We start from the raw sequence: 27,028 nt of genomic DNA on the forward strand, positions 1-27,028 counted from the left end.
GGAAGAAACCTCCAGCCAAACCAGGCTCATGGAGGTGTGGAAATCTGCCGTCCAGTTGGGGGTGAATGAGGTTGTTCAGTTAGTGGAGGTCCCCGCCCCCTCTGCAACACCTCTCACTCATGGTTGGGATTATGTTATAAAATGTAACTTACATTTGAATTAAAATAGAGGAAATACAAAAAATTTAATAGAGGCCATTCCGGTAGAAGAGGGAAAGACCATCTCGGAACTGAGGAGTATATACTTCACCATCTTACAGTGACGGGATTGCAGCCATTTCCCAGCTTTCTGTAAATGGTGCGCATAGCCACTGATGAAGGTTCATTACAATTTGCATATTAATGATCAAGAAACTAATTGTTAGTCAGTGGTGCTGGTTATGCAAATGTACTGTTTATACTGTTGAGGAAACCTGCAGTCAGCTGAAACTGTAAAAGTAAACTGGATGAGTGAAGAAACATTTGTCCCAGTGAAACAGTAACATCCAGAGGAACAGAATCAATTCTCCAGGGTTAATGTGTGGATCACAAGCCTTTTCTTCATATTTATAAAATTAAACAGCACTTTTTATGCAGTTTCATTAAAATAATTCATCTGTACTGACATGCTGAGACAAAAAAAGGTTCTCTGTACAGATTAAACTTCATCCTGAGATGATTAATATTGAAGTTTCCCCAGTAGGATCTTTGCTCCCAGCAGATTGCAGCAGCCATTGTTGCTTTGCTGTTTTACTCGTTGTTTTATTATTGTTGCACACAGTAATTGGGTTTCCAAAAAGTGCACCAAACCCTGGACATTCGCCAGGCGATGCGTGTGTGTTGTTGTTGTTACGGTGTCAGCTGGACTGCTCTCACTAAGCGTTCCTTGAGCAGTTCTCTCACCCCATGACAAGGAAAGTTGCAAGAGGCAGGGCCTGTGTTACAGGTCAGTGTTGTGAGTGTGTACCCTGAGTCATGGTGCACACAGTTTGTTGTTTTAACCCCACCCCTTTTCACACCCAGGCCTGTGTCGAGTGTTTCTTTGTTGATAAATTCCTCATTCTGATTTCATTTTTTCTATTAAATGTAAAAGAAATATTTACATGTAATTGTATATGTTTAAGATTTCTGTGATGATTTTTGTTTTTGTTTTATTTTTTACATTAAATTGTATTTAATGTGTGCATTTCATTTTGTCTCCACCAGGTGGCGCTGCTCGGCCTGGACCTCTTATCTGCCTTAGTGACAAGGTTACAGGAGCGATTTAGAGCCCAGGTGGGAACAGGTAAGACTCAAATTTCAATCTTTGATGCGAATTTAATGTTTTATTTAATGTTGGATTTTTAAAGTGGTAATCTGATCGAGTTGAAGTGAAGTCAGAGCTTTTCTCTATATTATTTCAAATGCTTGAATTTAAAAAAAAAAAAAAAAACCCTGACCAGTGAAACTCAGTCTATTCATTTGTCATTATCTTTATAAATTAAAGTTAGTTTGCATTATCTAATTAAAAATTGTTAAGTTTACTTTCAGTTTTTAGTTTTTATGTATTTTAATGTTAATATTGCATACTGATTGATATTGAGGGAAGCTGACTCTCAGTGTCTCTCATTATTTGCCGCAGTCCCCTCAGGATGAATCTTCATCCACATTTAAACACATCGACAAATATCAAACAAAACATATTTTGTATTTTTGTATTTTGTATTTTATTTTTTTCAGGCTCTTTGAAACATGTCGAGTAACACAAAAGTACAAAGTTGCAAAAGCGAGTGAGAATTAAAGAATTTGAAGAAAAGCTATCTGGAGCATGTACAAACTGATATTAATCTTTAATAGGGCTGTCAAAATTGAGAGCAAACAAAACTGCTGTATAATGCCCTCTGCTATCTTAGTTTAATTGGTCACATGACTGCATCACATGACTAAAATGTGTCATCGTTTTTGAAAAGGCTCACTGTCCGCACTGGGACGCGAAAACTGCATTTTCAAATGTATTTGCTTTGGAGGGCGTTTTCAAAAGCTGCGTTTTCCTTGACCAAAAACGCCGTCTCAGTGTGGACGGAAGGCCAAAGCCTCCGCTTTCCAGAAAAAGAAAAAGATGCGTTTTCAAACGAAAACGTATTAGTGTGGACATGACCTAAGTTTCTCAGTGCATCCTCCCCTGAATTTAAATGTGTGAAAAATCAAAAGCTTTTGTTTCAGAGTTTCAAACTACTGTTCTCACCTCTTCTCACCAAGTTTCTGTTGAGTGCTGTTGATCACTTCATCTGCTCTTACTTTGCATGAGAATAACTTGACAAAACGTCCTGTACAACTGAGCCATTTCACCATCGTTAAGTACCAATAAATAACTCATATTTTCTTTTCTCACTCAGTTCTGCCCAGCCTTATTGATCGATTGGGAGATGCCAAAGATCAGGTGCGAGAAACAGACCAAACGTTGCTGCTAAAGATCATGGAACAAACCGCCAATCCGCAGGTAACACGCTCACTTTTTCTAAGACAGTTCAGGCTGTCATGCATTAGCTCAAATTCAGATGGATGTCGGCTTTAGTTCTCACTTGTTTACTCTGTGGTGAGCTTGGGGGTCTCACTGGGTGTGAAAGTCTGCTGCCACACCCGTCTGCACCCGCAGACTTCCTGCAGTGGAAGCTGGGGGCTGGCAGGTGGCCGGCAGGATGCCAGTGGTTGACCTTGTTAGACAGGTGTTACACCCAGGGTCTCCAGCACAGACAGCATAAAAGAAAGAAGTTACCATGGTGACATCCACCACTGGTTGTCCAAGTCCTGCTCTGAAGCTTCAAATTGATCATCTGGGTGAACTGCATCAATAGAGCCAGCTATAAACCTGAGGACGCAGCACACTCATTGACTAACGACTTATCAATCACATGTCGTTAGCCAATGAACATAACATTGATAATCCTCCCTTTTAACATTTAAACCAGGCACAATTAAGATATACATAAATGGGAAAGTGTTTACTGAGGTCAGGGCAATCTACCCGTAGACTCCTCTATAAACAGATGATTTTTTTGCAGCCACAGCTGTTGGCCCCTTGTAGTCAAAAGCTTGAAAAAGTCCTGTTTCATTGTGTACATGATGTTGTGTATTTTTGCAGTACGTGTGGGACCGAATGCTGGGAGGCTTCAAGCATAAAAACAACCGGACCAGAGAAGGAGTGTGCCTTTGTCTCATCGCCACGCTGAACACGTGAGTTTCCCTCCTTCGCTCGTTCTGCTCGAGCAGGCCGATTGGGCCGTCACGTGACCTCATTTTTAAAAATCTGTGTCCTCCCGTCTCCTCGTTTTTTCCCCGCTGCTCATTACTCTGATCTGTTTGTCTTACAGATATGGAGCCCAAGGCCTGACTCTCAATAAAATTGTTCCTCATATATGTAACCTCCTGGGGGACCCCACTAGTCAGGTAAAGCCTACCATGACATCTCTCTTCTCTTTTTTTTTTTTTTTTCTTTTTAGAAGATTTTGTGTAATTTATGACCAAAACATTGAAGAGACACCAGGTGAAGTTTAAATTAAGCCAGCCGGCACCACCTTGTACCACCAGGTGGTGCAGTGAGTTAACTAGGGATGTCATATAGAGTACCTGATTAAATGCTGCCATCTGGAGGTGAAAGTTGTAATTTTTTTCACCCCATTGGTTTGTCTGATGAGTTGACTACATCATTTTATTCATGGTGACTCTGCTGTGGAACATCTGAATAGAAACGTCTGTTTGTTTGACTCCTCTCTGATGTTGTTGTGTGATGCTGGTCACCAGGTCCGTGATGGAGCCATGAGCTCCCTGGTGGAGATCTACAGACATGTGGGTGAGAGGGTGAGGCTGGATCTCAGCAAGAAGGGCCTGCCACAGTCACGGTAAGAGAACAGGCCGCTGCCATTTAACAATTTTTCTCTTTGATAGCCTTCATTGATTAACGGTAGAGCGATGGTTAATGAACAGAGAGCCCTTTATTAGTTCCCTGTTCCAACCACAGCTTGATTTTCACGCGCTGTTTGGTTCAAGTGGGTAAAATGTAAAAGTCATTAAACATTTTATAGCAACCCTACTTTCAAGAGTCTCTTTTTAATTAGAAGTATATAAAATTTTATTTAGCCTTTTTCACATATTGAGTTTCTACAGATTTGGCTGATGTACTGCAGGAATTTCCCATTTTTAATGCTAAATAAATTAGATGATTTTTCTTTATATTACCACGGTTTTAAATTGCTATCGAATTATCCATATATAAGGATTATACCTTCCTAAAACATGATTCTGCAGCTCATCGGAGCACCTGTGAACCTGTGATTTAGCATCAGAAATCAGCACAGAGTGTAAAATAAATGGTTGTTTAAACATAAAATATATATTCTGTTATGATTCATTATTTATGAAGTTGGCTGCAGATTTAAAGTTGAGCTGAACTGCAGTAGAGCTGGTGTGCGTGCACTTTTTGGTCTAAATCCACACTGCAGAGGTTACTTTCTGGCTCATGACTGAACACCCCAGATGATTTATTTTTTCCTAAATCGGATTTATGGTCATCGCTCTTGTAATCAGCCATGAACAAGCTCTTTGAAACGGCGCCAGAATTTTGTAGCTCGGGCTCAAAACGTGATTTCACGTTTAATATCAGATACCAGCGAACATTCAGATGCGGCATCTTCTTTGTTCCCTTTGTGTCCTCTTCGTTCCTCCTTCACACTGGGCCATATGTCTCTGCACCCCTCCATCACCCCTCTCGCTCGCTCTCTCTCTGGCCCCGTTGCCTGTTAGTCATCTGTGTGGTGGTTTCGGTCTATTTTGGTCCCTGCAGCAGAAAGCCGAGGGAGGGCTTCTCACCTCGGAGGTGATGGATAGTGCAGTAAACAGGTCTTTAGTTACTTTCTGCTGCCCATCTGCTTTGTTTTATGTGCCATCTGCATAATTATCTTCACATTCTTGTCTTTCTCTCTGTCCCTCTGTTACAGCTTGAATGTAATCTTCAGCAAATTCGATGAAGTCCAAAGATCCGGGAACATGATCTCATCTTCTGGTTCAGGTGAGTGCTCCTCCCTTTGCTTCAGGCTTCTTTCTGCTGGTATGCAGAGCACATTAGAGGCTGGCTGATGTGGAAATTCAAATCACATCTCTGTAGTTTTAGGCTGGATAAATTATATGTACCTCAGTGTCTTCTATCAAAAAGCAACAGGTGGGACGTCTCAAACACATTTATTAAAGATTGTAGTTTTTCCCCGTTGTCTGACTGGCTGACTCCCGCTTGGTCGGTCAGGCTGACCAAACAGCTGGTCTCTGAGGGCCTGTTGTCCTGAAAGTGAATCTGCAAAGGTTCCGATTTCCTGCACCTTTGTTTTTGAGTCAGCTGCAAAATCAGCTGAAACTTGCAGAGCTGGTTTCAGTGAACCTGGTGGCTGCAGAGGTTTTAGCTGAATATTACTGCGCTATATAAATACAGGCCATTTTACTGCTCCTGTTTTTTTGACCAGAGACTGTGACTTCCTCTGAGGTGTTAGGCTTCATCTGTGTTGTAGTTTATACATTTGTTGTTGTAGTTGTTGTTTTTGGTGGGCGTTTTGTATCAGACTGCTTCTCACAAGGACATATGAACTCATGGTTCAGTGAGTGTGTCCTTAGAGCTGCCCTCTTTGTAATCTGTTCAGGGGATGTCTGAGATTTTTAGCTACAAATACATGGGTTAAGGTTTCTCAGTTGCAGCCCTGGAGCATAAACAATTCTCTTTCTGGTGGTTTAAGTCGTTTTTGTTTCGAGGGGATGGGACAGCTTGGTGTGTCTGTCATATGGTGCAGGGTGAAATTTAGGAGTTATTTGACAGCAGAGCTTGAAGACAACATCTTCCTTGTGGCAGATTTTTCTCTCCTGTGTCATCACTCTCTTTTTCTGGCGTGTCAGCTTCTGAGTCTACCCTCCATGTTGAATGTGTACATGAATGTGGAGAAAGGAGGAGGGTGGGGGAGGGTTTCAGGCCCAATGGACAGCCTGGGGCGAGAGTCAGAGATTTCAGTTGTCCCTCTGTGGAACTAAAAAAAGACTAGCAGACTCTGTTAATATATCAGAAACACAAAAAAATAAAACTGCAGTTGGGTGGATGTTAGAAATTCTTCGCATTTGGAGCTGCTGACTCTGTCTAATTGCAGCTAACGCCGCATTTACAGCAAGAACAGCTGATCCGAGGAGAACACGGTGAGACGGGGATCAGTGTTTCAAAACAGTCTCCACCTCCCGTCTCAGCTGCCGCTCTGAGTTTCTTTGAGTGTCATGTGAAGTTTAACTTTCAGTAAGACTTGATCAATCATGATGAGGCACGATTTTCTGTCAGATTTAAGCTGTATTCACCAGCCTGCTGAGTCACAGTCGCAATGTTAAGATGATGACACAGCATTTCAGTCGGCACTGAAGTTCTTTCATCTCTTTCCTGCTATTTTTATCGGTTATTTTTGCACCATATTTTCATCTTCTTTGTTCTGTTTATTCGACTCCTTAAATTGATCTGTATAAAATCCATCAAAGTGGAGAAAAAAATCCCACCTGACACCCCCCCCCCCTTAGTTAATCCTTGTTTTTTACTTATAGCCAGTCCAGAAAAAATGTTCTCATCAGTCAGTTTCTTTGTAATCTCCTTTAATTTCAGACACTGAGGATAAATAATATTGCTCAGCTCCGTAGGACATATGAAGCAACTCCTGAGCGTGAGTCCTAATAATAAATAAAGGTGGACACTTTAGCCAGTGTTCATGTTGCTGTGTGAAAGTTAACTTGGAGGACTGAGAGGAGCATGTACACATGACTCATTTCAGCGCTTATTAGATATTGAGCCTTTATATCCATCACGATCAGCTGCTTGGCTCGACTCGTCTCTTTCACAGCTCAACTGAAATTGACTCTGTGACTTGTTTTAATTGAAATCTGTCAGTCTTAGAGAGAGGGGAATGTCTGGTGTTAATGTGGATGGGCAGTGAGTGCCGTGACAGCAAAATAAGAATAGAATAGAATAGAATAGAATAATCCTTTAATTGTCCCACAAGGGGAAATTTGGTTGTAACAGCAGCTAGAAGACACATATACAACAAACAGGACACAGAACAGAAACATACACAGTTTTTCTTACATATTTACATCAAGGACAATGGTTACTATAATAAGCTCTAAGCATTGAGGAAATGGGTTGTTATACTGCACTGAGTTATTATAGGCCTTTTTATTTTTATTTCGTTTTACATTTTTTTTCTTGTACTTCAGTTGTAATTGTGTTAAACTGTAGTTTGAAGCGCAACTTTGATGTTTCATTGAGTTTATATTGTTTGAAAATGCTCAGTTAATGTTATTATGCAATGAGCACATTTGTCAGGGGCTAAATTTAACAGTCATTTAGAGTTTCAACGAACACATACATGGATGCCTGAGGATGGTAGTGTGACCAAACTGAGAGAGAGTATAGATGTTTCATCTATATATTAAAAAAAATATATACAGTGGAACCCCGACTTACGAAATTAATTAGTTCCCGAGGGTCTTTCTTAAGTCGAAATTTTTAGTAAGTCGAAGCACCCATTGCGCCTTTTGAGTCGTTCAAGTGGAACAACGAAGCGCAAATACGAAAGCCAAGGGGGTTGTCACATGATTCGGAAGGCATTGTGGGCGTTCTGGGCATTCTGGGCTCAGCCAATCAGAGCCAGTGGATTTCGTTACACGGGCATCGTAACACGGGCAGAGATATTGCCGTTAAGTGCCTTCGTAACTTGAATTTTTCGTTAAATGGGGTCTTCGTAAGTCAGGTTTTTTTTTTTTTAAAGTATAGTTTTAAATTTTATTTTGATTAACCTAACAGTTTCATTAAACTTTAAGTTTTGACTTTAGTTGTAGTTCACTTTCATAATAACTCAGGCACTGCAAAGGTTTTTTGTGCTTTTGTACCAAAACTAAGCAAAAAGCTAAGAGCGAACACTGAACTGAAGATGTGCACACATGAAACTGAAATGAGAAAGAATTACAGTAAATGTCTTTAGTTTTATTTATTTTTTTGTAAGGTTGGTCAAATTTGTTTACACAACTGGCCCGATGAAGCATTGCTGCATCTGATTATTGAGTCTGGTATTTCTACATGACTGTGAGTAAAAAAACCCGCATAAAGCTTTGTTGAATTTTGGTTCTATTCTATTCTGCTCTGTCCCCAAATCTTCCCCCTGAAAACCCTTCACATTACAGTAATTATGATTCAGTCTAAAACTGAAAGTAATTACACTGATTAAATAACACAGTAAAAATGAAAGTGAACTAAGAGAAAAAATATTCCTAAATTAATAAAAGTGGAAAACTAATAAATCCAGTTGGGGTTTTTTTTTCTTTTTTGCAAAGGGCAGAAGTTTAAACTGTTCCAAAGTTAACTGAAGGACAAGAGATTGAAAAAAGCAGCTTTGAATTCATGTCTAAAGGATGCGTAGTTTTGGAGGGATGTCAGCTAAAGCTCAACTATGTATTATCACTTTTTACCACAAGAGGAAGCAGTGAGTCAGTGCACCTTTTATTTAACCGTTGTGGTCGGCATCCGGGGGAAAAGACAAAGCCTCGGAAGGAATAGGGAGTAGGACTTAAAAGAAATGTCAGAAATTAAATTAAGGGCAGCACACATCCCAAAACATCTCAATACTCCCACTGGTAAAATGCTGCCCCCTGGTGGTAATAGATATAGTTGCAGAGGGTAATTACGAAACGTAGCTTTACCTCTCACAAAATTGAGCTATTTCAGCAACTAAAGTGCTATATGTTACACAAGTATCGTGTTTTTACAGCTCTCTTGGTGTATCCCATCCATTTAGTGTTTCATTTATCTGTTACAGATCAGCTAAAATGACTAATTTTATGATTAAAAATATCTCAAAAGTGCAAAAATATACAATTGCTCACTCTCTAGATGGTTGACTACAGACAGATGGAAAGAGACAGGCTGTTTTTTCAGGGAAGGAGACAAGGGAGGAGGGAGCAGAGTGAGAGACTGTGGAGGGATAAATCGACAAGAGCGAGGGAGGGAGCAAAACAAAGCAGCCATTTCTGTGGCAGTACTGTGAGGTAAACAGAGAGAGAGGTGGCAGAGACTTCGGTTAGAGCTGACCGATCGGTGGAGCGATCAGCTGTGGATCTGCATTCCTGTTCTGCTCAGCAGCTTTGCACCATGACAGCTGGAGAAGGTAAGACTGGAAATGCGAGGAGCTCTCAGACCACACGCTTTGAAACACCCAAAATATTATCATCGTCTCTTTTGCTCTGTGTTTGAGTTTTTATCTTTTTATGTAATCTTTTTTTTTCTGCTGCAAACTGAGCTCTGAGCCACTTCTGTACTTTTTTGATAGCTCTGGCAATCGAGGAGGGAGTCTCCGGTTGTTTCTGCAGCAGCGTGGCGTTATAATTATAAGTGTGACTGCTGTGACGAAGCTGCAGCAGCTTTCAGCGGTCACACTGTGATTTCTCCATGCAGTGCACATGGTAGTGTCACATTTTTTTGCCTCTTGTTTGGAGAATGCCTGCTGGTGCCTGAAGCCACGAGGGACAATTTGATTTTCCTTATCCTGGAAATGGTTACACATTTCTCTATATCATTTAGATAATTTGTTACATAATCCCTTCAATTATATATTTTTGTGCGTATAATTTTTGATAAGCACACCTTCGGTTTATGGTAGGAGTATACAAGGACAAAAAAATCTTGCTTCTGCTGACGTTTCGTTATAAAAGCAGCCAGCCCCGACATGAATTTTGTTTTGCAGTTTTACATCAGCGGTTCAGTCACTGGCAGAGCAGCAGTCAGCAGCAGCTCTTTTAAGAACCAAAGTGGAACTAAAGTTATTGCAGCACTTGAATTGTATGAAGAAAGCAGGTCATCCTCACAGTGGGAGTGGTGCGTTTTTAAATAGGCGGATGCTCCAAGAAACCTGATGAAGTGGGCGAAACAGGCTTTAGGAAACATGAAGTCAGAGATTTATTTTGCTGCAGTATTTTCCACTACTGATACAGCACATGTAGAAATAAACAAGAGTCCTTTCCACTCGCTTAGTTTCTATAAATATGTTGCGCGTGTGATATGTTGGTGAATTTCTGATTAAGCAGGAACCAAATAAACATTCTGCAGGTCAACGTAAAATCAGAAACAGACCGTCAGCGCTCCTCTGACAGGAGAGATGACATCGTGTGGGGCGGTGTGAGGGCGATCCTGGTCGTGTTCCAGACCTGCTGCGATCGCTTCATGCTTCATTTCTGCTGTTGTGCTCGGCTTTCACACGGCCACAGGGGTGAGGCGAAGGTAATCTCGAGCTGCTCAGGGGTGATTTTACCTGGAAGCAGAGTAGTATGGGCCACAAAAATTAGCCAAATAAATCCAGTGCAGTTTGTTTCAAAGCTTCATTAATGCTAGCAAGCCAAATGTTGACTTTAAGACCAGCTGCAAAAAAAGGAGCGGTTCTGTGACTAATATTTAGGTTTTCATAACAGTGTGTGGGAGTAGTCTGTTTATTGTTTTGGTTCCATTTTCTTTACATTTCCTTTCTTATGTATGATATACATTTCATGCATATAAAATGTTTTATTTTCTATAAACTACAGAGAGGAGAAAGAACTACTGAAACACAAAGGCTCACTTATGCACAGATATTAAACCTCCAAGCATCTGTGTGTTTGCTCTCAACACAAAATAAGCTGTAAGTTTGCTAATAAAAGCTGCATTTAAAACTTTAAATTGTCCCGTATCATAAATACAGCTCCATCTTTGTAACAAGCCAAATCTATTTAAAATCACTCGTAAAATCAGTGAGTTCTGACGATTTCTAATCATGTATAAACTGTTTGGAGGTCTGGTTTACCGTGGCGCATCGTTCAGATGGATAGCTTGTGTGGATATCTCGGATGTGAGCTAGAAGTTTGTATTATTTCTCCAGATCTGCGCACACTGAGGCTTCAGATCCAGGCTGTATTTATAACCACAGAGGAGAGCTGTGGGTGGGTGGGTGGGACGCCATGTCAGCTGCTCACTTCTCAGTTTCTTGAACACAATCACAGTGTTTTTGTGACTGGCTGAATTCCCAAGGCATTTTGTGTGCATTTGTTCTGTGTGTGTGTGTGTGTGTGTGTGTGTGTGTGTGTGTGTGTGTGTGTGTGTGTGTGTGTGTGTGTGTGTGTGTGTGTGTGTGTGTGTGTGTGTGTGTGTGTGAGCTCTCACAAGCCCCTTTCTGTGCTCTGCTGCTGTTACATAAACCCTGCAGACTCTGCAGGTTTTTGTTTCCCTCAGTGTTCAGCTGTGATGAGCAGATCTGCATCCTCAGCCTCATCATGACAGCCAGTTTAAGCATCTATTTCTTGACTGGAAAATAAACAAAATATGTTAATTCAGGTTGTAAGAGTCACAGAGTTTCTTCACTCATGTGACATCATGTCGGGGACTGTCTGTAAAATGAGAAATGACATGATTCTCTGAGCTGTGAAACCTGATTTCAAGTATAACTCCAGTGTGTGAACGAGGAGAAAGGAGAGCGCTTCATTCTAAGGAAGCTCTTTGATCGTGACACACACAGTGAAAGTGGTGCTTTGCAGAGAGCTTAACAAGCTCATTAATGTGTGTGTGTGGGTGTGTGCATGCTGTGTATTTGCTGCCATTGGCTGCTTTACTGTGTGGAGGAGGATTTGGCTTTAAAGCACCAAAGAAGTACCTTTTCTTTAAATGTCTTTGATTCGAAGAGGCCATACTGATAAAAATAGAAGGTTCAAACATACATTTTGCATGTCGACAGCTGGGAGCAAATGAGTTCACTCTTCATTGCCAACTGAGTTTATTAGCAAAATGTACAAATTTCCAGCTGTTTGCAAAAACTAGATCACAGCAGGACAGTTAAATGTTACAAGAGACGTCAACATCATCTGTTTTTAATGTTTTCGGTTGCAAAATCATTCAGCACCCCCCCTGCCAGAGGGAATTCACTGTCAGTTCACACATTTATAAATGACTGTGCAGACTTTTATAACTCCTCTGTAAATAAACTTTCACCAGAGTTTCAGCGTCTGTTGATTAAGGCCTACATTTATTATACATCTGATTATATATCAGCAAAATGACAAAGCAACTCATCACAAAGTTAAGAGATAGCTATCAAACAAGAGCCACACATACCAGTGTGTTTGCTATAGTTAGACCACTGCTGACGCAAAAGAACCAGACAACTATTCTCAGAACTATCTGAATGAAAGATGCCTTCTATTTTAGCTGAATGAGGTATTTAAACCCCTCTTGTGTAATTTTAATATTACGCACAAATAAATAATTTTGTAATAATTGTTCATCAGTACACAGCTGATGCGAGCGAGACTGTGTAAGGGGGTGGGGGGGGGGGGTGTTGGAGGACTTTATATAAAACAAAGGGAGATGCACAGAAATGAAGAGATGAGTATAAACCTCTTGAATGATGCTTTTGTCTTACTGTTGCTCTCTGCCAAGTGAATCGTGCAGACAGCCCTTCTAGTCCTGTGATTCTGGGGTTTAAACAGCGTCTTTGATGGGCACAATAAGAGGCCGGTACAGCAGTGGCCCCTCTGCTCGGGAAACAGACTCTGCTGCACTCACAATCTGTGCAAATAGTTTGTGAACAGGCTCATTTGGGGGAGCACAGACCTGAATGTGAAGCAAATCCCAAACAGTAACAAGCAAACACTGTCACTGGAAACACTGAGAGAATGTTAATTAATGCTAAATAGAAATCTATGGGAGACTTCAATATTAGCAAATTCAAAGTATAACTTCCATTTCAACCCTTGTTTTTGGAATAAAGTCAACAAACCTTTTAAGGAGTTTCTTGCAATGCCAGTAATTGCTGTCCTCTGAGAAGGATTTTAATCTCAGAGAATGTATTTGTTAGAAAAATCCAATGTAATCTGTTTGCGGGATTCAGCTGTAGATGCAGTTTGCTCTCATTTGGTGATTCTTTTTCTGTTACTCTTAAAAATAGATATCCATTTTCTATTATCTATTTTCTTCTGCTTGTCCAAATTTGGGTTACCAAGTCAGCAGGATAAGCTGGTATTCCAGGCGAATAGTGCATTTAAGTGGTAATTCTGTCTGAATGTCAGAGTCAAACATCAAAGGTACCCATTAGGGCTGGGCCATATCATACCGTTCACAGTAATACCGGTATAATGTTAGGCAATGATAAGAAAATGAAATATCGTGATAGAATATGGGTCAAACGCGCATGCGCAGTGCCTTTGTTTTCATACGCACGTGGCAGAAAAAGCATGGCGGCGACGGAGAACGAGAAGGGCGAAAGCGGATCGTTGAATGAAGGGATGAACCAGAATTGGTTTGTAAAAATGGTGCAACTTCAGTGGTGTGGAACTGGTTTGGCTTTCGTCAAATACACACCAAAGTACAATTTTTGGTAGAGCATGCAAGCGGACCATCGTTATTACCGTGTTTTTCGGAAAATAAGTCGCTCTTAAAATCCTTTTATTTTCTGAAAAATTGACAGTGCCCCTTATAATCCGGTGCGCCTTATGTATGAATTCTGGTTGTGCTTACTGACCTCAAACTTTTTATGTCTTACACAGCGCTCAAAAATCTGTAAAAAAATGTTTTAGCACGACTTTGATAAGCTACAAAGCCGCACCGCTTGATGGATTGTCATAGCATTACGGCTTCCGTAGTCAGGAGCCTCGCCGAGTGATACGTACTGTTCTTCAACATAGTATTACCGTATTGTGTGTGTATAACCTCTTTTTAAGTTTTGTAGATATATTACACATGGTTATAGTTCAGGATATGTCGGCCAGTTTCCACTGGAAATGCCTTTTGGTTAAACTGTCAGCAAGGAATTTGCATAAAAAACAGCTGTTTGTTTAAGTGAAAATACATTGATGGGTTTTTTGTTTGTTTTTGTTTTTTTTGCACTAATAAAGTTGTGGAGTTGTAAAGTATTTTGTCTCACGTCAGTTATATCGTCAGTTATATCATTATCACAAATTTTCAAATATATATCGTGATAAATATTTTTGGCCATATTGCCCTGCCCTAGTACCCATCGGTGGTCATGGATGTCCATAAAACATATGACCAAATTTGCTTCTGCACATTAAACTGTAGTGCTGGTAGTCCGAATCAGGTCATGAAACCTGCTCCGTTTCTGCTGATTCTACCTGCCAGTCATCATTTAAGTATTTGCTCATTGATTGTGTGAGGTCGCCGCCATGTGCAGATGTTTGAGAGCCAATCCTGTGTCATGTGTCAAAGCCCAAGGTGCTGAGCAGCTTCCTACAGGTGCACACTTACTGGAATGACGTGGTTCAGGCTCTGACCTGGTTTATCTGCCTGAACAACTTCACCTAGCTCTGGCTTCTTGTTAGTCTGACTCTCTGTTGGCCTCTCTTTCCTCATTTGGCTACATGTCTGTATGTAATGTATGGATTTAGCTTCTTAATCCTGCTTTCTCATTTAAAAAAAAAAACTGTGATAATGCAAAAAATGAAGTTAAGTGCTATCAAAAGCAAATCAGAAACCCGAGGAAAAAGTTATTAGGGAAACAAAGACTGCACAAAGTGAGTCTTAACACTGGGACAGACAGTGAGGTGGATCTTTTTCTCATCACCACAGTGGATTATAAAAGTAGGTGTTCGTTGCTCATTGGACTTGTGATCGATAATTCTCTTTGTGCTTTTTGTCTACCCTGAAAGCAGGGTGACACCAGGGGAAACAGTTTTAGTGAAACAGAGACAGACATGTGTAGCCACAGGCTCACTGAAGTAATGAGACCACTGTGTCAGACTGCCCACACCATCCTGTTGGACAGGAAGTGATAAAAAATGACAGATTTTCATTAAATAGCGCCAAAAAAAAAAAACCTGAACACCACAAGAGGAGTGTATGTGAGTGGCCTTTTTGGGTGTGTTTTGGGGGGGGGGGTTGTTTTTTTTTGCTGGCAGTATTTAAAAAATAAAGAGAAATAAATCAGCTGTTAATGTGAACCAAAACAATTAATTTAATGCTGATAATTGTCTTAATTTACTTCAGTATTTATTCACCTTAAAAAAGGGGGGGTCAAATGTTTTAGGATTTTTTTTTTTCCTGTAATTATAATTTCATTTACTAATTATTTTTATTTAGATTATCGTCTTATGTTCATTTTTTACCTCAAATTAATTTATTCCGTGTTTATTTTTATAATTCTTAATCTGGTTTTGTTTTATATTTCCATAACTTTTCTTTCAGTCATACAAAGACAAGAACAAACAGATTTATAGGTGAACTGATCACATGTTGATTGTTGTCAGCTAAGAAATTCACAGGGACGTGAGCTCCTTCCTGCTCGGTGGTTCTAAGAAGCTCAGTTTTCTGTTCGAAATTTGACGGATCAAATCCCGTCTGTAACAAACGGGTATGAACAGAAGTCATGAGGTCTAAAATAAAATGGGACACTGTGCAAATCTCAGGAGATGGTAAACATCAGATTTCATCAGCACATAATTTGCAGGCAGAAGGTGATTTTTTTTTTTTAAATAAAAAATAAAAAATCCTCCTCTGTTGTTTTAGGAAAACATAGGAAGTCTTTATTATGATATAACACTGATCACCAGTCAGCTGTCTTATATAACACCAGCTAAACTGCTGCAGTGAGTGATGGAGACACCGCCTTGGGCCTCATGAAGATCCCTGTTGGACTCTTCTGGGCTCCCTTAGGGGGTACCAAGGGACAAAAAGGTGAAGAAGAAAACCGAGCGAGCTGGTGGGATAGCAAGAGGCCCTCCCTCTGTCCTCGATTTAGAGAATTTTCCTGAGCTAAACTTTCAGTTAATCCCCCTGAGCTTTTCTTCTGTTTGTATAAAAAGATCCTCGCTGTTATATAAATCTGGGCTTCATGCAGATTACTATTGCCAGCTCTGACAGCTCCACTGTGCACTGCACCCACAGTGTATCCTGACACCTAGTGGACAGAAAAGGCAGCACACCTCTCAGTCCTCAAACAACAGGATTTGCACCTTTATTTTCAGAGGGGGTTAAACAACACTAACGAGTTAATACAGTGAAATAAGAAATGAAAACTGAAATGAGAATATGTGTCTACAAAATTAAAAAAAAAAAAAATGCAGTTAATTTGGTTAAAACACACCCATTCAGAAGGAGGTGATGTAATCGCGTTGTTACTCGCGCTGGATGTGGGGTATACCAAGTGTCCCTTTTCTTATGTGGGAGTGCACAGCATTTTTTATCCCATTGAGAAAATATCCCCTATTTTAATTATCAACATTCAACAGTCCACACTGCAGTGTTTAGCTTTTATCCAAAGAAACTGTATCACTGTGGGTCGTAGAGTGGACATTATAAGACTAGAAAATTAGAAAGATGCACTCATTACAGTTCTTCCTTTCAGGCTTATTGCATTTAGTGAGTTCAGATAAAATGCAGTATTCCTCTCCTTGACATGATTACTGCCAAACCTGCAGAATTAAAAAGTGTCTGTTTTTAAGTTCTGCAAAGCAAAATTCCCGACCTGTCCCACACAAACCTGCTCTCTGTCCCTGCTTTCATTTCTTCTCTTACCCACGCTGGAAACTAACTGACACTTAAGTGAATTTAAGATGAAATAAAAACGTAATATGGATGCAGATCTTGGTCCCCTTTTAAAGTCACATGATTAGTATTTTTGCTGTTTCTCCCCTGCAGATAAACTGTTGTTGTTTTCTCATGAAATGTATTTCTCACGTGTTTGGTTGCGTCTTTGCTTTGCTGTGATGATAAAACACAGAGGTGTTAAACCTGCTTTACTTTCACAGCTACAGCAGATACTTTTGATACATTTCCAGAGTACTTGTAACCAGTGTTGTGTTTTATCACAGTTGTGTAAAGATCGATGAGAAACTGAACAAACAGTTTTAGTCTGACAAAAAAACCCAAAACATTAAACTGCTGACGTCTCTCACGACCTCCGCCTGTTACAAGTGATGAAACCTTTACAGGAAGATGGAGGTGATGTCCAGAGGCTTGTGGGCTGATTGCTGCTGTCACCACTCACTTACCTTCAGATGCTCTAATGACCCGCCTCAGGCTGTGGCACACACTCTTCTGTGTGTGTGTGTGTGTGTGTGTGTGTGTGTGTGTGAGAGAGAACTGCTCATCTCATGTTGCATGCCGCTTTAATTGCTCCCTGGATAAATCACACACACAATCCAGCCGTTGTGTCAGCGTTGCTGGCAGCAGCTGCTCTGACAGCTGTGATCAATACTCTCATCTGTGTGGTCGGGCGCTGTGCTTTCTGCTTAGGTGTGCGAGCTGTTAGCCTTTACGAAGAGGCGAGGGGGCGAGTGTTTAGGTGATTGGCTATTGGTTTTGCTGGCCTACGGATGACGTCTGATAACTGATTACTTCCTTTAACATGGAAAAAAAATAGATGCGCTGATGAGCAGCTTGGCCACTTAATCAGACTTTCTAACAGTGGTGTGATGGATTGCAAGGATCATACCTAAAAGAGCTGTTCTAGAAACAAAAATAAATCCAAACAGATGAAAGGAGTCAGTTAGGGTGGTTCAGGCAACTGATTAGGGGGCTTTTGTCTCATGGTCTCAAGGAAAGAAAGTCCATATGGGGCCATATTTACTAACAACCCTTTTGATATTAAATTGGCCTAAAAGGTGTGTACACAGGTGTCTTTGTAGTGTCCAACATTTTGGAAAGAAAATAATGAATTTAATCACAAAGTTTAAATTCATGAATGTCTACAGCAGACACTTTACTGCAGATTTAATACGTTATGTTATGTTGTGTCTGATATGGCTGTATTGGCCTCTCTTGGGTGTGTTAATGTTATTTGGAGCAAGTGGGGCATAAGTTATCAGAGTAAGTGTATAATTGTCACGTGTAGGTCGTTGCAAAGCTCAGAGCTTTGAGCCACAGCATCACACTTTGAATCTGCCCTGTGGGTCTGCAGCCCCACGTGTTTCTGGGCCTCAATAATACAAAACGGAACTCAACCTGCAGCATTTGTGGGACGGAGAATCCCAATATCAGGTGCACGTGGGGGTGCGTCTTTTTTTTTACAGGCAGCAAAGTAAGGGTTTACAGTAAGCTAATGGCTTTTCATTGTTTGAGAGGTTTAGCCACATAGAGATCGATCGATAGAGAATAGAGAGCGAATAGCATCTGCACGTCTTTTCTCAGCACCCACCGAGCTTCTTTGGTTGCACCTCGTGTGTGGATTGTACTGGTTATTTTACTCTAAAGTGCACACTTCCATGGACCCAGGATCACATCTTGGCTCTTTGAGACGTTGTGTTCATCATCTGTGTTCTGGGTGACGTGTCAGTTCGACTTCCAGCTCACATTGTGTTGTTTTTTTGTTTTGTTTTTTCAGTCAAGTATAAAGCGGCTGGGATGAGAATTGGCTGAGCTAAGTCACAGAGCTAAGGCTGTGTTTCTCAGGGGTCTTGATCATGAGTGGGTTGAGAGTCGAGTAAGCAATTGAGAGACGGTCTGCAGTGATGAGGATGCTGTGCTGGTCTATTGTGGTGAAGAGAGAGCAGAGGGCCACAGAGAAGCTATTGATTTACTGGTGATCTACATTCCGACCCTCACCTATGGACACGAGGTGTGGGCAGTGACAAAGGATGAGATCACCGATACAAGCAGTAGAAAGGAGCTTCCTCTGGAGAGTGTCTCTTAGAGAGGGTGAAGAACGTGGGCATACAGGAGGGGTTTGTCCTCCACATCAAAAAGCGAGGTGCTTTGGGCTACTGGCCAGGATGCCTCCAACCTCCCAGGGAAAGAAATATCTATCGGCTGGCTAGGGCTGGGCCATATTATACCGTTCACGGTAATACCGGTATAATGTTAGGCAACGATAGGAAAATGAAATATCGCGATAGAATGGGAGTAAAACGCGCGTGCGCAGTGCCTTTGTTTTCATACGCACATGGCCGATTGTTGAGTGAATCAGATGAACCAGAATTGGTTTGTAAAAATGGTGCAACTTCCGTGATGTGGAACTGGTTTGGTGTTTGTCCGTCAGATACACAACAAAGCACATTTTTTTGCAGAACATGCAAGCGGCCGTTGTTATTATCATATTTGTCGGACTAAGATGCTCTTAAATCTGGGAGTAATCTGGGTCCTAAAGTCCGAACCCTTCAGGTCAAACAACACTGCAGCATCACTTAGAGTTAAAAACTGTCTAAATTCTTTCATCTTTAATAAAACGATCAGCATTGCTGCTTTACCAGGTGTAACTATAAAGTTTAACTTCCAGGCATCCATGAAAACAAAAGTTATTACATTTAACGGAGTTAGAAGTTAGCAGGAAGCTAGCGGAAGTTAGCTCGCTAGTTTCGCTAGTTACCTAAGCATGATATTGCATGTTCTGACTGAGAGATTTCTGAAAAAATTCAAACGTACAGCTCTGCTATCACTTCCAACATAAATGAAGACAGGAAACTAAACAGCAGTGACGTTTGTAGGGTTACTGAAGTTGGGCTAGCTGGTATATAATGATGTGCTATGTGATCGCTAGCGACACAGCTATATTAGCATAACATAAACAGTGAAGCTGGAGGACGAACACTAACACTTTTCCACTTATAAAAGTTAACGTGAAGGTTCTTCATGGTTAGAGACAAATGCAATCGCATGGCAGGATGCTGTAAACGGACCAAACTTCAGTCAGGAGAACAACTGAGATAATCCATCCACAATACGAGGTTAGTCATTAATATACTGCAACAACATGGGAATAGAGCAGCTGCCAGAGAATTCAACATTAATGAATCAATGGTACAGAAGTGGAGGAAGCAAGAAGAATGAGTTTAATAAAGTTTGATTTATCTGACTGCTTTGTTTCGCTTAATGTGCCTTATAATCCCGTGCACCTTATGGTCCGAAAAATGCGTACTGCACACTGCAGTTTAATGTTGCAAAGCACCTCTTTTTAACTTCAGTGGATATTATACATGGTTATGCTCAGGATATGTCAGCCCATTTCTACTGGAAATGCCTTTTGGTTAAACTTTAAGCAAGGAATTTGCATTTGCACTGTTACATTTTTATAAAGCTTTAATGTACATAAAAACCAGCTTCTTGTTTAAGTGAAAATAAATGGAAGGTTGTCTTTTTGCGCTAGTAATGTTGTGGAGTTGTATTTTGTCTCGCATCAATTATATCGTCGGTTATATCGTTATCGCAAATTTTCAAATATATATCGTGATAAATATTTTTGGCCATATCACCCTGCTCTACGGCTGGCTTATGAACACTTCAGACAAGCTGGAGGACGAGGCTGGATAAAGAAGGTCTGAGCATCTCTGATTCCCCCGAGACCTGCATTTCGATAAGCAGCAGATAAAGCTTCATCATTATTGACTTCTTTTTGAGAAACTGCATTTAAACACGACAGTGTGGTCATCGTACAGGAACTGTGCTCAGTAAATACAAAATGCTTCATAACCTCAGACCCCTCCCTGTTTTTAGAGCCTTTAGTCCAACAGCATCAGCAGTGATGTTACTGTGACACATACACACACACACACACACACACCTCAGGGAGAGAGGGCTGGTTTGTCTGGGAGTGTGCCGGAGCCACACACAATCCATTCGACAGAGATGCCTGAAGAAAGCGAGAGTGTGTGTTAGAGGCTGCTGCCGAGACATGCTGAGGAAGCTGATGTGCAAGAAAATCTGCCCTCGTAAGAACGATGCATTTATCTGTCCTCATTTTCATCCTCGCCGCGCTCGTCTCGCCCTGCACAGCTTCCTGTCTGTCTGTTATTGCTCTGCTCTCTCTGGCTCTGTGCGTCTCATGTCTGCCAACCTGTTGCCTTTTTGTCCCTGTCATGTTTTGTATTTCTTGGTCATGATGATGATTTTCATGCAGGGAGCAGCTTGTGTGGATGAAGCTTCTATTTTATGTATCAGTTTATTATACGTGGCTCCACAAATAAAAGGCACAAACCTGATTCCTAAACAGCAAGTTAATGTCTCTAAATGTCCTCAGACAGCGGTCATGATCATGGCTGCAAACACCGCCTTTATCTCCGTGCCTCAGCTGGCGGATATCACCACCGGCTAATCCCTCGTGTGAGTGGTCACGTTGGGCAGGTGACGCCGGGGGCCATGTATGCACTGCTGCCAAACCAGATTAGAGTCAGATGGATGGAATGATTAAAACGTGCACAGATACATACACCACCTGACAGATTGCCCGTGTTGCACTCTCCCCCCTGAGAGGTTATCCAACGCAGCAATGACTCAGGGCTGTTTAACACTTAAGAGAATGATTTCAGCCTCTGAACGATGACTGAACGGTGCTTTATTGATCCTTACGGGAAATAATTCTCACAGTCAGCCAGCCTATATTGAAAGCCTAAGTCACCTACACCCTTTCTCATTTCTTCTTCTTCTTTTTTGCAGATAAGAACTTTGAGGATGAGGACTCTGTGGACGGAGGCCGGTCCTCCTCCTCCTCCTCCAAAGCACCACCCAGTGGCAGGAGGACTGTAGTGAGCTCTGTCAGAAGACCCAGCTCAGCCACCACGCCAAAGCCCACGGGTGAGGGAGAGGTTCAAGCTCAGCTCAGTGCTGGGAATAAATAATCTGCCGCTGAAAGTCACTATTTGTTCTGATTTAATGAACAGTTATTCACATTTTAGTTTAACCCTGGGTCATAACAGTTTACCCTCAGGCAGCCGAGCTCTGTTGGCTGGCGATTCGTTATGTTTTAGAAAGAAATCTTTGTTTGACGGCAGTTTTTCGTTTGTCATAGATGTGCTTGCATTGAGAGCAGGTTGTTAATGACTGAACCAAGGCTTCTGTTCTTTGGTCAAATTCGTAGTTTAAAAGATGCTGTTGAATACCATTTAAAATGCCTTATGTATATTTTTCAAAGGTAAAGAAGCTGCTGCTGGTGCTGTTGATGAAGAGGATTTCATTAAAGCCTTTGAAGACGTGCCCTCGGTCCAGGTGAGCTGGCCACATTCTCCATATGAAACCTTGCTTTAGTATGATGGTAGTTAGCCTTCCCAGAGGGTGTGGCTTTAGGAGTGTTAGAGGTAATTGGTCCACACCTGTGTGATGGTCCAAAATACTTGGTCCATCTCATGATGATAGCACAGGTTGCTATCATCATGTGGTTGGGATTCTTGGCTTTATTGAAAATACCTGAACAGCTGAATCATGAAGTGCCTTAAAACTACTTCCACATGACTTAAAGGCGTTCATGATTTCTGGATGTCATGTCAGATTGACTTTAATGAATCCACGATGTTTCATCTCACACCACCTGGATGTTTAATCAAAACAGACAGCATTTAAAAAACTGATATAATTCTAGCTTTATTGCTCTTGGCTGCACTGAGACAAAAGGGTGGGGTAGGAAGGCAGTTAATGCTAGCTAATTGGTTATCTGGTTATCTAGAGTAATCAGATTATTGCTTTAAAAATGTTTCAAAAGGCTCCAACAGCACAAACACCTTGCAGAGCTCCAGTTCAGGGACTCCAATTAACTGAGGTAAAGCCTCACAGGCAGTTAGCAGCTACAGCCACGCCCCCGACAATGCAAACTTTAAGCCTTGATTAAAACATTGCACCAAAACAGTCTTTGTATCAGTCTGTAAACATGTTTATTTCTGCTGTAAAGTTGGACATTTTAATAACGTGGGGACTGATTCACTGCCTGAGCCTCTAGTGGACATTAGAGGAACTGCACAGTCTGGTGATTTGGGGTCAGTCACTTTGGTGCACCATATTGAAATAAGTCCTGCTAATATTGTGGCTTCCCTTCCTGTCCCGTTGTGCACAGATCTACTCTAACAGAGAGCTCGAGGACCAGCTGACCAAGATCAGAGAAGTGCTGTCTGATGACAAACATGACTGGGAGCACCGAGTGGTTGCGGTGAGATTCTGGAAGCACATGTGTCCTCTTTAAAACACACACACACTTACATATAAAGATGATAGGTAATATATATTTGATCATGACATTTTTTTTCTCTTTTCTCATTCCTCTGTAGCTGAAGAAGGTCCGTTCCCTCATGTTGGCGGGGGCCACTGATTATGAAGGTTTCCCTCAGCAGCTTCGACTTCTTGAGGCTTCCTTCAAGCTGTCAGCTAAAGACCTGCGCTCCCAGGTGGTCCGAGAGGCCTGCATCACGCTGGGGTAAGACAAGAAGACTTTACTGACTGAGATTTTAGAAGCCTTGCAACACCCTTAACCACCTGCAACATCAACATATGTCTGGGAACAATTTTATAGAATAATTTAACATTTAAAAAAACAGATGATGAACAGATGAAATGACATGTATTCAGACAAATAAGTGAGATTTCAACAACATCTCAGTTTTTCCACATACATCGAGTCTGTTGTTGTTATAATATGCACATGAAGATTTATTTCATGCTGTGTAAACCCATCCAGTGGGCTGACTCAGACCCTTTGGCAAGCTGGCACCTATGTAAATTGTCAACTGGCCATTAGGTATAAGTACCTGCTGTAATCAGTCACCTGCAAATTGTTTTCTGAAACGTTCACCACCAGGAAGCAGAATTATACCAGTGAGTGAGCTGCTGTTTTTCTTTTTCTTTTCCCATTTCTTTCAGAGACCTCCTTTTTGAATTCTTCTTATTATTTCCCTGGTTGACTCACTGCAGCTGTTGTTTCTTCAAATTCTGTTAAAGCTGTAGTTAATTGAAGACTTTTTAAAAACAGTATTAATAATATGTACCTTAAAAAATTAAACAGTTGTCCTTAAACCCTGGATGGCAAGAAAAAGAACTCTAAGTAAATGACAGAAAAACTGAATTAGCTTTTTTTCTTTCTCTTCTTTGAGTTGATTGGTTTTCCTGTCATAGGAGATTTTTTAAATGATCTTTTTATAATCTAAATGTGTAACAATTAATTTATTTTAATAATAAAATAATTAGTTAAATAAAATGAAAGCCTGAGGGTAATTAACAATGCTTTTATGCGTGAACATCCCTGGTTTAAGAGCGGGAGGAGACCCAGTCCCAGCTTCAGGAATCATATGTGCTCTGAGTGTCAGCCCCAGGCCCAAACAAACAAGGTTGTGTCAGGAAGTGCATCCAGCAACACAAACATCTCCCAAGTTAAACATGCGACTCCATCTGCATTGGCGACTGCATCTGAATGAGCATCTGAAAGGGTTTTTCAAAAACTTTATAAACAATTAATGCTTATTAATTTTTACAGTGTTTATTGTTATTTATGCTTTTGTATTTATTCGAGTCTTGTTTTATTGTTGTAAAACTGGTGTTTTGATCTGTTTGCCTCGATTGGAAAACACTTTGAGTTTGTAAACATGATTTGACTTTCTGGTATAACGCTGCCACCTTGTGGTAAATGATAAATGGTAAATGGCCTGTATTTGTATAGCGCTTTACTTAGTCCCTATGGACCCCAAAGTGCTTTACACTACATTCAGTCATCCACCCATTCACACACTGGTGATGGCAAGCTACATTGTAGCCACAGCTGCCCTGGGGCGCACTGACAGAGGCGAGGCTGCCGGACACTGGCGCCACCGGTAATGACCACCAGTAGGCAACGGGTGAAGTGTCTTGCCCAAGGACACAACGACCGAGACTGTCCGAGCTGGGGCTCGAACTGGCAAGCTTCCGATTACAAGACGAGCTGCCAACTCTTGAGTCACGATCGCCTCAGTGGTGACAGCTTTTATTAATGTTTGCAGAGGGGTTTTTACAAAAAACCTTAAGATCAGAATCTTTCTGCATGAGACACTGCTTAGATTTCTCTGCCTGGCTGGGCTCAATTGGTCTGATTATGTTTATGACCGCCCTGTCAGTATACCTGATAGTGAAGTCTAATCTTCAGATAGTTTTTTTTTTCAGCTGTGAAACTGTCAGTATGACAAAACAAGAGGTTTAAGTGTCTAATTGAAACCTTTGCCTATAAAGGCTCACTTTTAGTTCATCTTTACTGAATATTTTGTCATCAGGGTGTGACCAGATGAGCAGAGTACATGTCAGGATGATTCATTAAATCACAAGTGATTGCATTTCATGTCATTTTCATGGGTTTCTCTCTGGATTAGGGCTCCGTAATGAGAGTCATTCAGTTTTTACTCATTGATCAACGTGCTTCTAATGGCTTTGATTAGCAGCGCTGACATTAACATGGATCCGTAACTGATGAGGTTATACAGTGAAAAGCTTAAGCTAATGAAAACCAGTCTTGCAGCATCACTCTGGACTTACAAACATCCATCATCCCGAGTTTAATCCGGCCCTGATGAGGTGGAACAGAGCAGAGAGGCACTGAAAGAGCAGGAGGCTGATGAATAGATGAGACCTACATGTATCCTATCATCCCTCTTAATGCCAACACAACGCAGACGTTTCCCATCATCCCTCACTCACTTCTCTGTATTTCTGCCAATCTGTCAGTTTGTCTTTGAAAGCTTTTTGCATTGTAACCATTTCTTTCTTTCTGCCAGATATTTGTCATCGATTCTCGGTAACAAGTTTGACCACGCGGCCGAGAGCGTCATGCCAACCCTGCTGAATCTCGTGCCCAACAGTGCCAAAGTCATGGCCACGTCCGGGATGGCCGTCATCCGTCTCATCCTCAGGGTGAGTGATCTCAGAGCATTACTGCATGCAAATAACTGATCCTCGCAGAGCTGTCAGAAGAAATAATCCCTCCTGACATTTTCTTCTCTCCCAGCACACACATTACCCACGGCTCATCCCCATCATCACCAGTAACTGCACCTCCAAATCAGTCGCAGTCAGACGGTAAGAATGCCTTTCAAAATAAAACACACCAGCTGCAAGTTAAAAATAAAAGACAAGAATTTCAGTTTTCTTATTTGTTTTCCAATAAACTTGATTTTCATTTAGGGAAAAATAAATCAAGATTAAAAAGAAAGAAAAATTTAGGAAAAAAAGAGAAAATGTAAAAACTCAAGAACGGGGAGTAATCAGATAAAAACAAAATAGATATCAAAAAGCCACTTTACGTATGTGTGTGTAAATATACAAACACATATACACATCCAAACTGGGAGCTGGTTTCACTGAAGAGGAGCCTGAAAGCTGAAGGCTCTGCCTCCTATCCTACTTTTAAATGCTCTAGGAACCACAAGTAAGCCAGCAGTCTGAGGGCGAAGTGCTTTAAAAGAAAAAGAAAAGAGTTGCTTGCTAGTAGGCTAGTACTTAAATTGTTAATGTTAAAATGTATAATAATATGTCAATAGTAAAATTTCATTATATATCTTTTCTTTTAACTTTTAGTCATTAAAATGAATTTACTTTCAGTGGCATTAATAAATATAAATATATATATATATATATATATATATATATATATATATATATATATATATATATATATATATATATATATATATATATATATATATATATATATATATTAGGGGTGCAACGATACACAAAATTCACGGTTCGGTTCGATACTTTGGTGTCACGGTTCGATATTTTTTCGATACAAAAAAATGTTCATGCATTTTTAATTTGTCATTTATTAAAATTATAAATATATATCTTAACTCAAAAGTACAGTTTTTAAATTTAACCCTAACCCTTGTGCGTGTTTTTTATTTTGACAGCGAATGCGCACCTGCGGACCACTTATGTGCAGCCCTGGTTATTTAGCTCGTCATATTGCAGCCACAGAAATTATTTTGTCCATGAAACCATAAAGCTGCACTTTCTTTTTGCCTTATAGTCTGATTTGTCATAACTGCTCCGTTTTGTGGTAAGCTTTTCTTTGGCTGTCACTTCTTCACCCTGACCTGTCTTATTTGGCTCAGCAGAACTGAAATGCTTTTACACACTCACTCACATAAGCTCAGCGATTCTCTGCGCGATCAACCTCTCACATGTTTAAGCTGCGGGAGATTTCACTTGTCATGTTTGCATAGTAAGCTAACGATTAATAAGACGATGTCAGAGGAATTGGTGCACAAATTATCATCACTCACAGATCAGTGCTGTCGCTCTCTATACACAGTTCGCACGATTGCAA

The 27,028-nt window shown here is 40.8% G+C and overlaps 1 protein-coding gene and 1 non-coding gene across 2 annotated transcripts in view; one reads left to right on the plus strand and one right to left on the minus strand.

The window, feature by feature from the left end:
* clasp1a (cytoplasmic linker associated protein 1a) overlaps positions 1 to 27,028 on the plus strand; it is a 97,740-nt gene that overhangs the window by 28,439 nt on the left and 42,273 nt on the right. The window contains exons 3-14 of the mRNA XM_076875200.1: positions 1,185 to 1,263; positions 2,354 to 2,457; positions 3,100 to 3,191; positions 3,329 to 3,404; positions 3,759 to 3,856; positions 4,952 to 5,022; positions 21,415 to 21,552; positions 21,890 to 21,963; positions 22,802 to 22,894; positions 23,013 to 23,158; positions 25,476 to 25,611; positions 25,706 to 25,776. Of these exons, the coding sequence (XP_076731315.1) occupies positions 1,185 to 1,263; positions 2,354 to 2,457; positions 3,100 to 3,191; positions 3,329 to 3,404; positions 3,759 to 3,856; positions 4,952 to 5,022; positions 21,415 to 21,552; positions 21,890 to 21,963; positions 22,802 to 22,894; positions 23,013 to 23,158; positions 25,476 to 25,611; positions 25,706 to 25,776 (1,178 nt within the window). The remainder of the gene's footprint in view (positions 1 to 1,184; positions 1,264 to 2,353; positions 2,458 to 3,099; positions 3,192 to 3,328; positions 3,405 to 3,758; positions 3,857 to 4,951; positions 5,023 to 21,414; positions 21,553 to 21,889; positions 21,964 to 22,801; positions 22,895 to 23,012; positions 23,159 to 25,475; positions 25,612 to 25,705; positions 25,777 to 27,028) is intronic.
* LOC111500442 (U4atac minor spliceosomal RNA) lies at positions 767 to 898 on the minus strand. Its single transcript, XR_002721109.2, has one exon. It is a non-coding gene; the product is annotated as a U4atac minor spliceosomal RNA (small nuclear RNA).

Source organism: Maylandia zebra, linkage group LG16 (genome assembly GCF_041146795.1).
Source record: "Maylandia zebra isolate NMK-2024a linkage group LG16, Mzebra_GT3a, whole genome shotgun sequence".
Taxonomy (NCBI): domain Eukaryota; kingdom Metazoa; phylum Chordata; class Actinopteri; order Cichliformes; family Cichlidae; genus Maylandia; species Maylandia zebra.